Raw genomic sequence first — 13,085 nt, forward strand, 5'->3', positions numbered from 1 at the left:
GCTCATTAACAACTACATCTTGTGAAGTTATCACCAAATCAAAAACACTGAAGCCTCTAGTTGCTTCAGTCACATGCTGCTTTAGATATTTATTATTATTATTATTATTATTATTAACCCAAGACCTCATGGAGTCACTCATCTGGGAGGTCCTTTTATCACACATACAGCTCATCATATTGTGCCTTGAACACATTCAAACTCCTTGCAGACATCACACTCTCAGGCAAAGCATTCCAATCATTTACAACTCTGCACGAAAAAACCTGCCTCTCACTCCCCTACTCACACCCTCTTTATACAGTTTCCAGGGATGACCTCTGGTTCTACCCCGATCTCCCACTATTTTCTGTAAAACTTCTCCAGCATTGATCCTATAATAACCCCTTGCCAACTTGTAGGTCTCTATCATATATCCCCTCGTCCTCCTGTCCACCAGACTCTGCAAATTACATCTTCTCAATCTTTTCTCATACTCGACATTCCAGAGGTCAGAAACTACCTTAGTCAGTCGATTTTGGACCATTTCCAGCATCTCTTCATCCTTCTGAAAACCAGGTGAACAAATCTGGGCACAATAGTCCATGTGTGGCCTAATTAAAGCCTTATACAATGGAACAAGAATCTCCCTACTTCTACATGTCAATGTCCTCCGCATCATTCCCAGAAGCCTTTGTGTTGTCTTCACATTTTTGGCTATGTGTCCCCTAAATTTCAGATCCTTACCCACTATCACCCCCAGATCTCTTATTTCTTCCACCTCCAACAATATATCCTCACCAAGCATAAATTCTGCATCCCATCTTTGTTTTCCAAATTTTAAAACCTTACATTTTGCAACATTGAACTTGCATCCCCATTTTCGTGCCCAATAATACAATTTATTCAAGTCTTGTAAGGCCACAATATCTTCACTACTCTTCATGGTTCGTCCCAACTTTGCATCATCTGCAAACAACTGAATATCTCCATCCAAATCTTCACCTATATCGTTAATATACAAGTTAAACAGTAATGGTCCCCAAACAGATCCCTGAGGCACTCCACTAGTGACTTTCCTTTTCCTGGATATTGCTCCCCCATACACAACTTGTTGATACCTATCAGAGAGCCAGTCTCCAATCCAATGCACTAATCTAATATCCAATCCCATCTGCTCTAGTTTGACTATCAATTTATCATGAGGTACTCTATCAAAAGCCTTTGCGAAATCTAAGTATATTACTGTGTATCCTTCTCTGTCCAAGGAAGCAGTCCCTTTATTGTAATTATTATTATTATTATTCAGGCCTCCAAGGAGTCAAAAGACTCATCGAGGGAGGTCCTTCCTAAGACATAAAGTCTGTCAAGACTCATCGAGGGGAGGTCCCCCCCTGAGAAACACAAAGTTTATCATACCACTCCTTAAAGTCACTGACCGTTCTCGCTCCCACCACTCCATCAGGCAATGCACTCCACGGCTCAACCACCCTCCACACAAAGAAACCACTCCCTACCCTCTTGCTCACAGTTTCCCTTCATAACTTCCAGGGATGGCCTCTTGTCATCACTCCTTCCCGCTGATCAACCAAGCGAAAGAACTCCCCAGTGTCAACCCCGCAACCACCTCCCAAAAGTTCAAAAGTCTCAATCATATCACCTCTCCTTCTTCTATCCGCCAAACTCTGCAGTCCACATTCCCTCAGCCGATCCTCATAACTATCCTTGTACAGTCCTGAAACCATCTTTGTCATCCGTCTTTGTATCCTTTCCACAGTTAATTTATCCCCTTCAAATCCCGGGGACCAAATCTGAGAACAATAGTCCAAGTGTGGTCTGATCAGAGACTTATACAACGGAATGATAACCCTCTTATCTCTGCAGGTCAGTGTCCTTCTCATAATAGCAGCAATCCTCTGTGTTACCTTCACCACCTTTGCAATATGTCCCCTAAACTTCAGGTTTCTATCAATCATCAACCCCAGATCTCTTGTCTCCCCTACTTCCTCCAGTATAACTCCTCCCATAGAGTATGCAGCATCCCATCGATGTTTCCCAAACCTCAAGACCTTACATTTTGCTGCATTAAACTGACACCCCCATTCATTTGCCCATCTATCTAGCTTATTTAAATCCTCTTGCAGGGCTACCACATCTGCGCTATTACTAATAATCCTTCCCAGCTTCGCATCATCCGCAAACAACTGAATATCCCCCTGCAATCCACTGGCTATGTCATTGATATAAAGGTTAAACAATATAGGTCCTAGTACTGAGCCCTGTGGGACCCCACTTGTAACCCTCTGCCTCCTGGAAACTGCTCCACCATACACAACTCTCTGATACCTATCAGACAGCCAATCCTGAATCCAGTTGACCAATCTGACATCCAGACCCATGTGCTGCAACTTAAATATCGGCTTATCATGTGGCACCCTGTCAAATGCCTTCGCCAAGTCTAAGAAAATTGCAGTATATGCCTTTCCCTCATCTAATGCTCTTGTAACTTTATTATAAAAGGCTAGCATATTGCTAAAACAAGAGCGTCCTTTCACAAATCCATGTTGATTCTCACAGATAACATTACCCTCATCTGCCCAATGCTGTACACGGTCCCTCACTACTTTCTCCAAGATCTTAACAACTACTGATGACACACAGACTGGCCTATAATTAGACACTTCCAGTCTGTTACCACCCTTATGCAATGGCACTATCTTACCTTCCTTCCATTCCCTGGGCACCTTTGCCAAAGCCAGACTTTCATTGTAAAGCCACGTTAAAGGTATTGTCAATTCGCTAGCACATTCTCTCAAAACTCGTGGCGAAATACCATCCAGTCCCACAGCTTTACTGACATCCAGAGTACTCAGTATCTGAAACACACTCTCCTCCTGTACCTCCAGACCTCGTACCAGTCCTATCCCTCTAGCATTAAAACTGACTCCTCTAGGATGAAATACTCCAATAAAGTGTTCATTGAACAATTCCACTATGTCCTCTGCATCAGTCACTCTATTCCCATTTTTATCCCACAATATCATTCTTCCACAGTCATTTCTCCTCCTACTGGCCACATAGCTAAAAAATTCCCTAGGATTTTCTTTGGATCTTAGGGCCAATCTCCTCTCATATTCCAGTTTTGCTTTCCTTACCACACGAGTCACTCTTCTGGCCTGTGTCTTATATTCTTCACCCATCCTCTCTTCACCTCGTCTCCTTATATCTCTTCCATAGCCTCTTTTTCGCATGCAGTTCCTGTTTAATGTTGTTTGTCATCCACTTTACTCCAAATTGCGCCCTCTTCTTCACTCGTGGTATACAACTTACCATTGCTGATGACAAATATTCTTTCACAATTTCCCATGCACTGGTGATATCCCGGCCGTCCAATTCCTCCCTCCATGAAACTTCCCGAAGTTGATGTCTAAGACTATTATAATCACCTGCCTTATAATTCCACATAAGTTCCCGTCTCTTTGATACTCCTGCATGTCTATTCATTTTCCATGTCAACACCATATCGTCACTCTCTCCAACTGGTGGGAGAGACGTCAACTCAGTTATTATCAACTCTTCTGATGCTATAACCAAATCCAAAATTTTTGAACCTCTTGTTCCCTCTGTTACATGTTGCCTAAGACATTTGTCCCTCAAGAATTCTAGAAATTCCATTCCCCTATTGTTACATGCATCTTCCTCTCTCCAATTTATACTACTGAAGTTAAAATCTCCCATAACAATCATTCTTCTTGCACTTGCCAAACTTAGCTGTCTAAACATCTCCTGGTAACCATCCTCTGTGCTCCTGGGTCTGTAGCAACACCCCACTAAATATCCTGTCTTGCCTACCTCTACCTCACACCATACGCTCTCAAAATCATTTGTCTCACTTCCTTCCAAATTCTCCACTCTTAGAGGACATAGGTCATCACTTATCATAAGCAGCACCCCACCACCATGCTTTCCCCTCCTATCCTGACGAAAAATGCTATACCCAGCGACTTCTATTCCTGTTATTATATCCCCTTCTGTCAACCACGTCTCAGTGATCGCAATAATTTTTGGCCAGGCTGATGCTATCTGCGCCACCAATTCCTCTCCCTTATTCCGGATACTCCTGGCATTAGTATACAGCATATAAATGCCATTGTTTCTATACCCAGCCTTATCCCTTCTAGACTCCACTGGGCTCAGTGTTACCTGACATTGTCTCCCTTCTCCCAAGTATCCATTCCCACAAGAGGCCACCCCTGCTATCATCCTCCCTGGGACACACTGACTCGTTCAGAACAGCAATCTCTCCAGATGCCTACGTCCTTCCTCATTCAAATGTAAACGGTCTCTCGCATACAACTCCTCTCTTTCCTCAAACGCACTCCAAGCATCCACATATACCAGTCCTCTCTTGTCACACATTCTCGCTATTATGCCATTCAATATCACCGCTCTTCTGCTCAGCTCATCATTATCATACCTAGGCAACATGCACACTATTTTTCCTCTCTCTGTCTTCTTCCGTACAGTCTCAAGCAAAAATCTCATATCTCTTGCTGCCCGACTTACATTACCACTCAAGTCATTCGTTCCTACCATCACAATCATCTCATCCACCCTTTCACCTCTCTTAATTGCCATAGCCACCCTTTCTATTGTTCCTCCTGGCAAACACTCCTCACGCATCCTATCCTAATAAGTAAGTAGATTACTAAAACATGACTTCCCTTTAGCAAATCCATGCTGTCCATCAAAGATAATACCATTGTTGTCAACCCAACTCTGGATCCTAGTTCTCACATGCTTCTCCAACAACTTAACCACAACACCTGACACACAGATAGGCCTATAGTTTGATGCTTAAGTTTGATCACCTCCTTTATGAAGTGGCACAATCTTTCCCTCCTTCCACTCCTTAGGGACTTGACCAAGTGCAAGACTCGTATTAAAAAATATGTCAAGACAGGTGTCAACTCCCTGGCACATTCCTTCAGAATACATGGCGATATATTATCAAGTCCCACAGCCTTATTAACATCTAGTTTACTCAACTCCCCATACACCTCTTGGTCACTTACAGTTAGTCTCTCCTCCCCATCATCTACTGCTCTTAATCTCTCCATGAAGTCACATTCACAAGATTGGAAGACCTTTATGAATTGCTCATTAAGTATCTCCACCACACATTCTACAACACCTGTCTTTATACCATTTTCTCCTATCAATGTCATCCTTCCATAATCGTTCTTTCTTTTGCTGGCTGCATATCAAAAGAACTCCTTAGGATTCTTTTTGGCTTCATTAGCTAACTGCTGTTCATACCTCTCTTTAGCTACCCTCACCAACCAAGTCACCTGCCTTGCTTGATCTTTGTAGACCTCATGGAATTGGTTATTTCCACTTTTCTTATGCTGCCTCTACAATGCCCTCTTTCCTTCTCACCCTTGGAATACACTTAGACATTGCATCTACTAGATAGTTTTTGAAAATCCCCCAATCTGCATTGATCTCTTTTCCAGCTAACTCCTCATTCCATGCTACACCTGCAAGCTGTCTCCTGAGATCTTCATAATCACCCCCCTTATAGTTCCACATATAGCCTTTTCTCACAGAGGTCCTCACACTGTGAGTGACCATGAGGTAATCATCTCATGGTCACTCTCACCAATTGGTGGATGATTTGACACCTCATTTATAATTACATTCTCTGATGAGATGACTAAATCCAAGACCCTCAATCCTCGCGTGCCCTCTGTTACATACTGTCTGAGGTAGTTATCCCTCAAAAACTCAAGAAACTCATTTTCTTTACTTCCAGTTGCTATCTCATCATTCCAGTCTATATTGCATAATTAAAATCGCCAATAATGATCACCCTTTTCTTATTTGCTTGACTAATTTGATTATACATTTCATTATCACCACCATCCACATTACCTGGTCTATAACAACATTCAACCAAGTATTTGATTCCATTCACCTCTATCTCACACCATACTGCCTCAAAACCACTGGCACTATTTCCCTCTTGCATCTCTACTTTGTATGGATATAACTCTTTCTGTATCATCAATAGCACTCCCCCTCCCTTTTTACCCCTTCTATCCTCACAAAACACATCATACCCTTCCATATCTATTCCTGTCAGGATGTCGCCCTCTTCCAACCATGTCTCACATTTTGACAATCTTTGGGTGAACAGATGCAATTAATGCAACCATTTCATCTGCCTTGTTTCTTATACTTCTAGCACTTGTATACAAACACAACAGCTCATTTCTGGATCTACAGCTAGTTCCACTGATACCACTCACTCAATGTGATCTCTCCATGCTCGACTGGGGCCATTTCCCTTTCCGCTTATTCATTTTAAAACTTTTCAATTCCAACTGTTTCCTCTTGATCCCAGGTCATCCCATTTCTTTCCTGTCTACACGTGCTCTCATCTCCTCTCGGAGTATCCACCTTTCTCACGTTGTGTACCCCTGTCCACCCTGAGCCTCCCCATTTCCCTTCTCCTCTTGCATACCCATTCTCTCATTTTCTATACTCATACCACTGACTTCCTCATTCATAACCACTTCTTCAATCTCTCCTGTCTTACTCTTCTGCTCTTCCACATCACTTCCTGCTTGATCTGATTCATTCTCTCTCACTCTACTCACTTCTCTACCTTCCAGCAGCAGTCTCTCCAAGCTACTCACACCATAACCACTCAAATACAGTCCATCGCTCCCATACAGTTCACTTCTTCCCTCAATCTCATTCCACACATTAACAAACTGTACTCCCATCTCCTCACACATTTCAGCCAGCATATCATTCATAATCCTTGCTCTCCGCCTCATCTCACCACAGTCATACCTAGGCAACACGCTAACTACCCTTCCTGTCACACTGTTCTCTTTTATCCTTCTAAGCAGCCTCCTGATATCCATTCTGACTTGCTCTTTGTCCTCTGTCAAATCGTGCCAATTAAAACCATCAACTCCTTTGAACCCTCCCTCCTCATATCCAATGCCTCAATCACTCTACTCATTTTACTGCCTGGAAAACATACCTTGTGCATCCTATCATCCAGCACACCTTTAATAATGGAGTCGCCATATAATGTCACTTGCTCATCTTTTGTTAACTCTTTCGTGCCATCATGATTAGTTTTAATAGTTTTTACCTGAATTTTCTTAATTTCATTCTGCATCCATTTCATCTCTTTCCTCATCCAATCCATTTGAACTTCCAAATCTCACATCGCATTCTCTGTATCATTCATTCTTTCTAATTTTCTAACTCTCGACACCCTCTTCTCACTTTCACTCTCATTCATCTTTCTGTGCTTCTGTACTTTCAGTCCAACATGCACCCAACTTTTGCTATCATTCATTCTTTCGAATTTTTCCACTTTCGATTCCTGCATCATGCCATTTCCAGTTTCATTCGTTCTCTCAATTTTGTTTCCTTCTGCCACTCTCGCCTCACTTTCATCCTTTTTAACATCCATTACGGTTTTTAAATCACTCGTTTTCTTTTTTACTGATTTTTTTGACATTCTTTCGCCTCTCTTTCACACCATCCTTCTCTTTCAAACATGCACTCATTTCCCCCACAATATTCTCGCTACTAACACTTTCTGTCATCAATTTCATATTTGCATTTTCATCAATTCCTCGTTCAGGTCACACATCCCTCAGAAAGTTAACAAACTCACTCTCCTTGTTGCTATATACAATCTCCTTCTTCCATTCTATATTCCCTTAATCAAAGTCTCCAATCAGGATCACCTTTTTTTTACATGTCCAACAATTTGCCTAAACATTTCACAATCAGTATTCTCTACATTCCCTGATCTATAACAACATCTTGTCAGATATACTAGCCTGTTAATTTCAACTTCACACAACACATGTTCAAAATCAATTTCCTTTGTGGACACAATTCCTCTGCAATTATTAGCAGCCCTCCTCCTCCACTTTTCTTTTGGAAAATTGTATATCCTTCCATTTCTATTCCTGACATCACATCATCATCATCATCATCATCATTCATCAAGTTTCACTAACATTTATCTTTGGGCATACTGACCCAATGACTATGATAAACTCAGCTCTCTTATTTCAAATTTTCTAATACTCCTTACATTTGTATTAAAAAATAAGTCTTTGTGTCTTTGAGGCCATTCTACCAACAACATTATCTTTTCTAACTGCTATACCCCTCTCTTTGGTCTGATCTCTCCATTTCTCTGATCCTGACTCTGAACACAGTTGACAAACATAAATATACAGCATCGTATTGTTGCTCTTTGTCTATAATTTCTAACCAAACCAAAATGTCAAACAACACATTTCCTTCATAATTAAAATTCATGGAATTTTTCTAGCTACATGGTTTGCTTTCATTATCCTTATTCGCTAATTTTCTTAGGGCCATACCCATAACCAGTTTTTATAAATGCTGCTCACTGTTCTTCTAGTCCTTGCAATACAGTATGACCTTGTTTAGTGTACTTTCCATTAATTATCAGTGAATTTATGAATTTATTCACAATTAGACTTCTGATTTTACTGAATGCTTTAGAAATTTATTTTATTGTGTATTATAGTTAAAATATTTTGTTTCTTTCAGAACACGAAACTTGGGTGCTTAGTATTAATCCATCCCGTGTTACAGACTCGGGACGTTATATTTGTGAGGTCAACACAAATCCAAGGTTGCAAATATATCGTCTATTAACAGGTGACTGATCTGGCCATAATTATTGTCAAGCTTAAATTGTTGTCTAAATTGATTTGAAACGTTACTGCTGAATTGGTGCATTCCTTTAAATTGATATATATATTATTTAAAAATTCTGTTCAGGAAACTATCAAAAGTTTTATTGCACTAATATCCAATTAAAACACTTGAACATTTTTTAGATATAATATTCTAATCTGTTACTGCTGCACCATCCATTTGATTTTAATACACTTTTAGGTGGATCTTACTGTGTAATTAAATTCTTTTGTAAAATTTGAAAATCCAGATATCATTGCCCCCTATACTCTTACAATTACAATTCTAGTAATTGTAAGAGTGTAGGGGGCAATGATATCTGGATTTTTATTTTATAAAGGGTGATCCATAAGTTTACTGAAGTTGTATCATATTATTATTATTATTATTATTATTTTTTTTTTATTCCATGGCATGATAAATTATTATTCCCGTTCAGTATATTGAATTAAAGAGTTTGATAGCAAATGATATGCAAGTCATTTATGTTTAATGCTGAAGTGATTTTTTTATTTAGAATAAGGCAACAAAAGAATCTGATTATGATTCTTTAATTAGTATATGTATTCTAATTAGTCAGCCGATTCAGGTATCGCTGTGACAAAAATGTTTATCAAAGTTTTTATGTATTTGAGGAGGCCTGAATTTTATTATTATTATTTTTTTTTAATGATAATTCCAACTACACATGTTTGGTGACCTGTGACATATTAATACTGTGGATTGGACTGGAGGCTAGATAATGTGCAACCTTGCTCTGGGCATCAACAGTGTAATTTTTTCATGCCAATTTAGGCCTTAACAGTGGAGCTTACAGTGGAAAATGAAAAATCATCTTTCATTTTATAAGTGTCTTAAAAAAAAAGACCATGCTTGGTCTCTGGAGTAAGGTTTCCCAATTATTAAATCTTTAATGTACGAGGATATACTGTAAAGTTGTGATAATCACCATGAAGGAATCATGCAACTTATACATTATTCTACATATTCCCCCCCCCCCCATGAAGTATTATACACTTGTCACAATGCTGCATCATTTGCAATTCTCTGAGAAAAAAAAAAGTCTTTCCTTTGCTGCACAAACCAGTTCTCAGCTGCAGATGTGACTTCATCGTCTGTGGTAAATTTTGTTCCTTTCAAGTGTTTCTTGAAATTTGGGAATAGGAAATAGATGGAGCCAGGTTTGGCAAATAGGGTGGGTGAGGCAAACATTGAAAGCCCAAGTTGTATATTGTCTGTTGGGTTTCATGAACAGTGTTTCATTTCATGCACTTTGACTTGCCGGTCATCCAATACCATATCATGCACTTGATCACCGGCAAGTCAAAGTGCATGAAATGAAACACTGTTCATGAAACCCAACAGACAATATACTAACAAGCGTGTTACACTTTTTGGATGTCCTTCACGTGGATCATCTTCATGGGCTGGTACAGCCATATTTAAACTCGCTAGCCCATTTCTTAATTGTCTTAAATGAAGGAGAAGAATGCCCATAAACTTTTATGAACTTTGAATGAAAGTTCTTTGAATCTTAGAATAACTTGCAATTTCAATTCCAACTTAGATAAAAAAAATCTTGCCGATAGGGTTGACATCTATGGTCAAGGCTGAGAACTTTTCAGACTACCCTCGTATATTCTTTCCTCACAAAATCCCTCATGTAGCTGGCTACCACCCAGAAAATCACTTCAAGGTTGCTTTTACCAACCAGATGGAGATTAGACACCTCCTTTATAATAATATCCTATGATAAAATGATCAAATTCAAGACCTTTGATCCTTGCATGCCACATCGCATAAAAATCCAAGCCCCTTAATCATCCAGGACCCTTTAAGTAAACTCGATGTTAATAAGGCTTGATGATATATCACTATGCAGTTTGAGTTTATTATTATAAAAAGTTAATAATAATAAAAAGGAGTTTATTATTATTATTATTACATGAGACCTCCAGGGAGTCCAGTGACTCATCGAGGGAGGGCACCTACTCTACAACTTTGTCTCTACTACTCAATTCACCAACTACAATGAACTGCAACTACCATCATCTACACTAATGCCATCTACCGCCCACTACCATCACCTCCACCACTAGTATTTTCACAGACAATCACAAACATCCATGCCCACGGCGGGATTCGAACCTGCAGCCTTTTGGCTGGAGAGTGGATATGCTAACCACTCAGCCAACCAGGCTGGCAGTTGATATCTGCCTTGATATATCTCTTTAATATTAGTCTTACAATGTAAGAATCAATTACATTTAATTTGAGTCTTACAAAGAGTGGAAAGATGGCAAGAGTGTTCTGTTTCATAAGAAAGGTGACAAGACAGTCTCGAATTATAGACCAATGTATGTGTTGTTATGGTTAAAATGTTGGAGAGGCAAATGAGGATGAAGATACAGAATTCAGTTGATATCAGTAACAATCTGTTAGATTGACAACATAGGTTTGTTGAAGGAGAATCATGTTTTAGTTAAGTATGTACTTATTACAATAAGGAGGTGACAAGTGCATTGGAGAAGAGAGATGCATACATTGTAGTATAGTATACTTAAATATTGCAAAGGCCTTTGATAAATTGCACATGACAAGTTGTTAATTAAATTGGACTGGTTTGGATAATAGATTAGTGCATTGAATTGGAGATCAGCTATCTGACAAGTATCAACAAGTTGTGTATGGAGGAGTCATATAAGAGGAAAGGCACTAGTGATGTGCTCCAGGAGTCTGTTTTGGGGCTGTTGCTGTTGAACTTGTATGTTAATGACATTGGAAAAGGTTTGGATTTGAGTTATTTACAGATGATGCAAATTTGGGAAGAACCATGAGGAGTAGAGCAGATGTGACTTTACAAGAGGACTTAAATGAAGACTAGATATGTTTATTTGTATGAGATATTTTTTTTCTATGCATTGAAGAATCTAAGCTGATATCATGTTTTTGAAGGACTGAGAGATCTCAGAATGGGAGATAATGATTAGATTAATTTTCCCAGGGTGAAAATTGAGAAAAAATCGAGGAACTTGGTCTGATCACAGATTTGTCATCCATTAACCTGTACCATACAGAAGAATGAGGATTTGATTTTGCAAATGGGTATTACTCAAATTGTAATAATTATTTAGAATAGGGGAGATGAAAGAACCTATTATGGTTTCTTTGACTTGTTTATGTAATTTATTTAGTCATGAAAGAAATGACTTGTGAATTATAAACTCAGTGTAAGATATCTACAGGAATGGTGTTTCTTAATTATATTAGTCGGAAGGCCTTCTTAATAATTTTGAAGTGTAATAATAGTATTTTAGCAAACAAGAATAATATGTTTAGGTTGAACAGGGTGTCCAAATCAGACATGTGGAAATTTGATCTTAAAAAAATGCAAGTTTTTTTAAATATAGGATGGAATCTTGTCAGTAATGCTCAAACAGTATTAAGGAAATCTGCTTCAAAAGTATAGTCTTATAAACCTTGGAAGGTTTGTAAGACTGCAATAGAGTAAAAACGATTGCTGACAGATTTTCATAATCATCCTATTTACAGAATTTTAGTAAAATCCATTCATCCAGAGTTTAAGGATGATATGGTTATCAGTTTGTAGATAGTGAATATATATTGCTATATACTTAATGAATATATATTTATACATTTTGCAAAATACTCTTAAAAAGCTTAATTATTTTAAATACTTGGATTGAATATAATGAAACAGATTTATAGTATTGCAGTCTTATGAACTTTCTATGCAGGTTTTGTATTTAATTTTTAAATATGAATATATTTTTCTTTTATAGTTGTTGAGGCTACAGTCAATGAAGCACCTTTTTCTCTAGATCATAATTATACAAGTAAGTTTTCATGCATCACTAGCAAATTCCAATTGTTATTTTGTTTTATATATATATATGTATGTATGTGTGTGTTTTGTTTGAGATGGCTTTAATGGCAGAAACTCCTTTAACAGCTTCATCTATTAGCATTTGATAAATTTAGTTCTTATTCAGATTAAGCAAGTTTTTATTATTATTATTATTATGTGACACCTCCAGGGAGTCTAAAGACTCATTGAGGGAGGACACATACTCTACAACTCTGTCTCTACCAACTACACCAACGCCATCTATAATATTTCAAAAGTTGCGGCACCTTCATGATTTCAAGCCACGAGCCGCCACTGGTCTTTGGACTCCCTGGAGGTGTCATGTAATAATAATAACAATAATATTACCCTTTGATACCTCAAGTCAACTATTCACCTATCCATGTTACAAGCCTCTGTAGCTTACTCTTTTCCTCCAAGTTTGCATAACAGCCTTCACTGTGGA

General features: G+C 38.6%; 1 protein-coding gene across 3 annotated transcripts in view; it reads left to right on the top strand.

Annotated features, from left to right (window-relative positions):
• Positions 1-13,085, top strand: part of LOC150110505 (Ig-like and fibronectin type-III domain-containing protein 1) — a 325,466-nt gene that overhangs the window by 80,822 nt on the left and 231,559 nt on the right. For all 3 annotated transcript variants that reach the window (XM_090394289.1, XM_090394271.1, XM_090394280.1), the window contains exons 5-6: positions 8,602-8,712; positions 12,555-12,608. In XM_090394289.1, the coding sequence (XP_090250415.1) occupies positions 8,602-8,712; positions 12,555-12,608 (165 nt within the window). The remainder of the gene's footprint in view (positions 1-8,601; positions 8,713-12,554; positions 12,609-13,085) is intronic.

This window comes from Typopeltis vanoorti, chromosome 1, assembly GCF_054136105.1.
Source record: "Typopeltis vanoorti isolate ZY-2024b chromosome 1, IOZ_Tvanoo_1.0, whole genome shotgun sequence".
Lineage (NCBI taxonomy): Eukaryota > Metazoa > Arthropoda > Arachnida > Uropygi > Thelyphonidae > Typopeltis > Typopeltis vanoorti.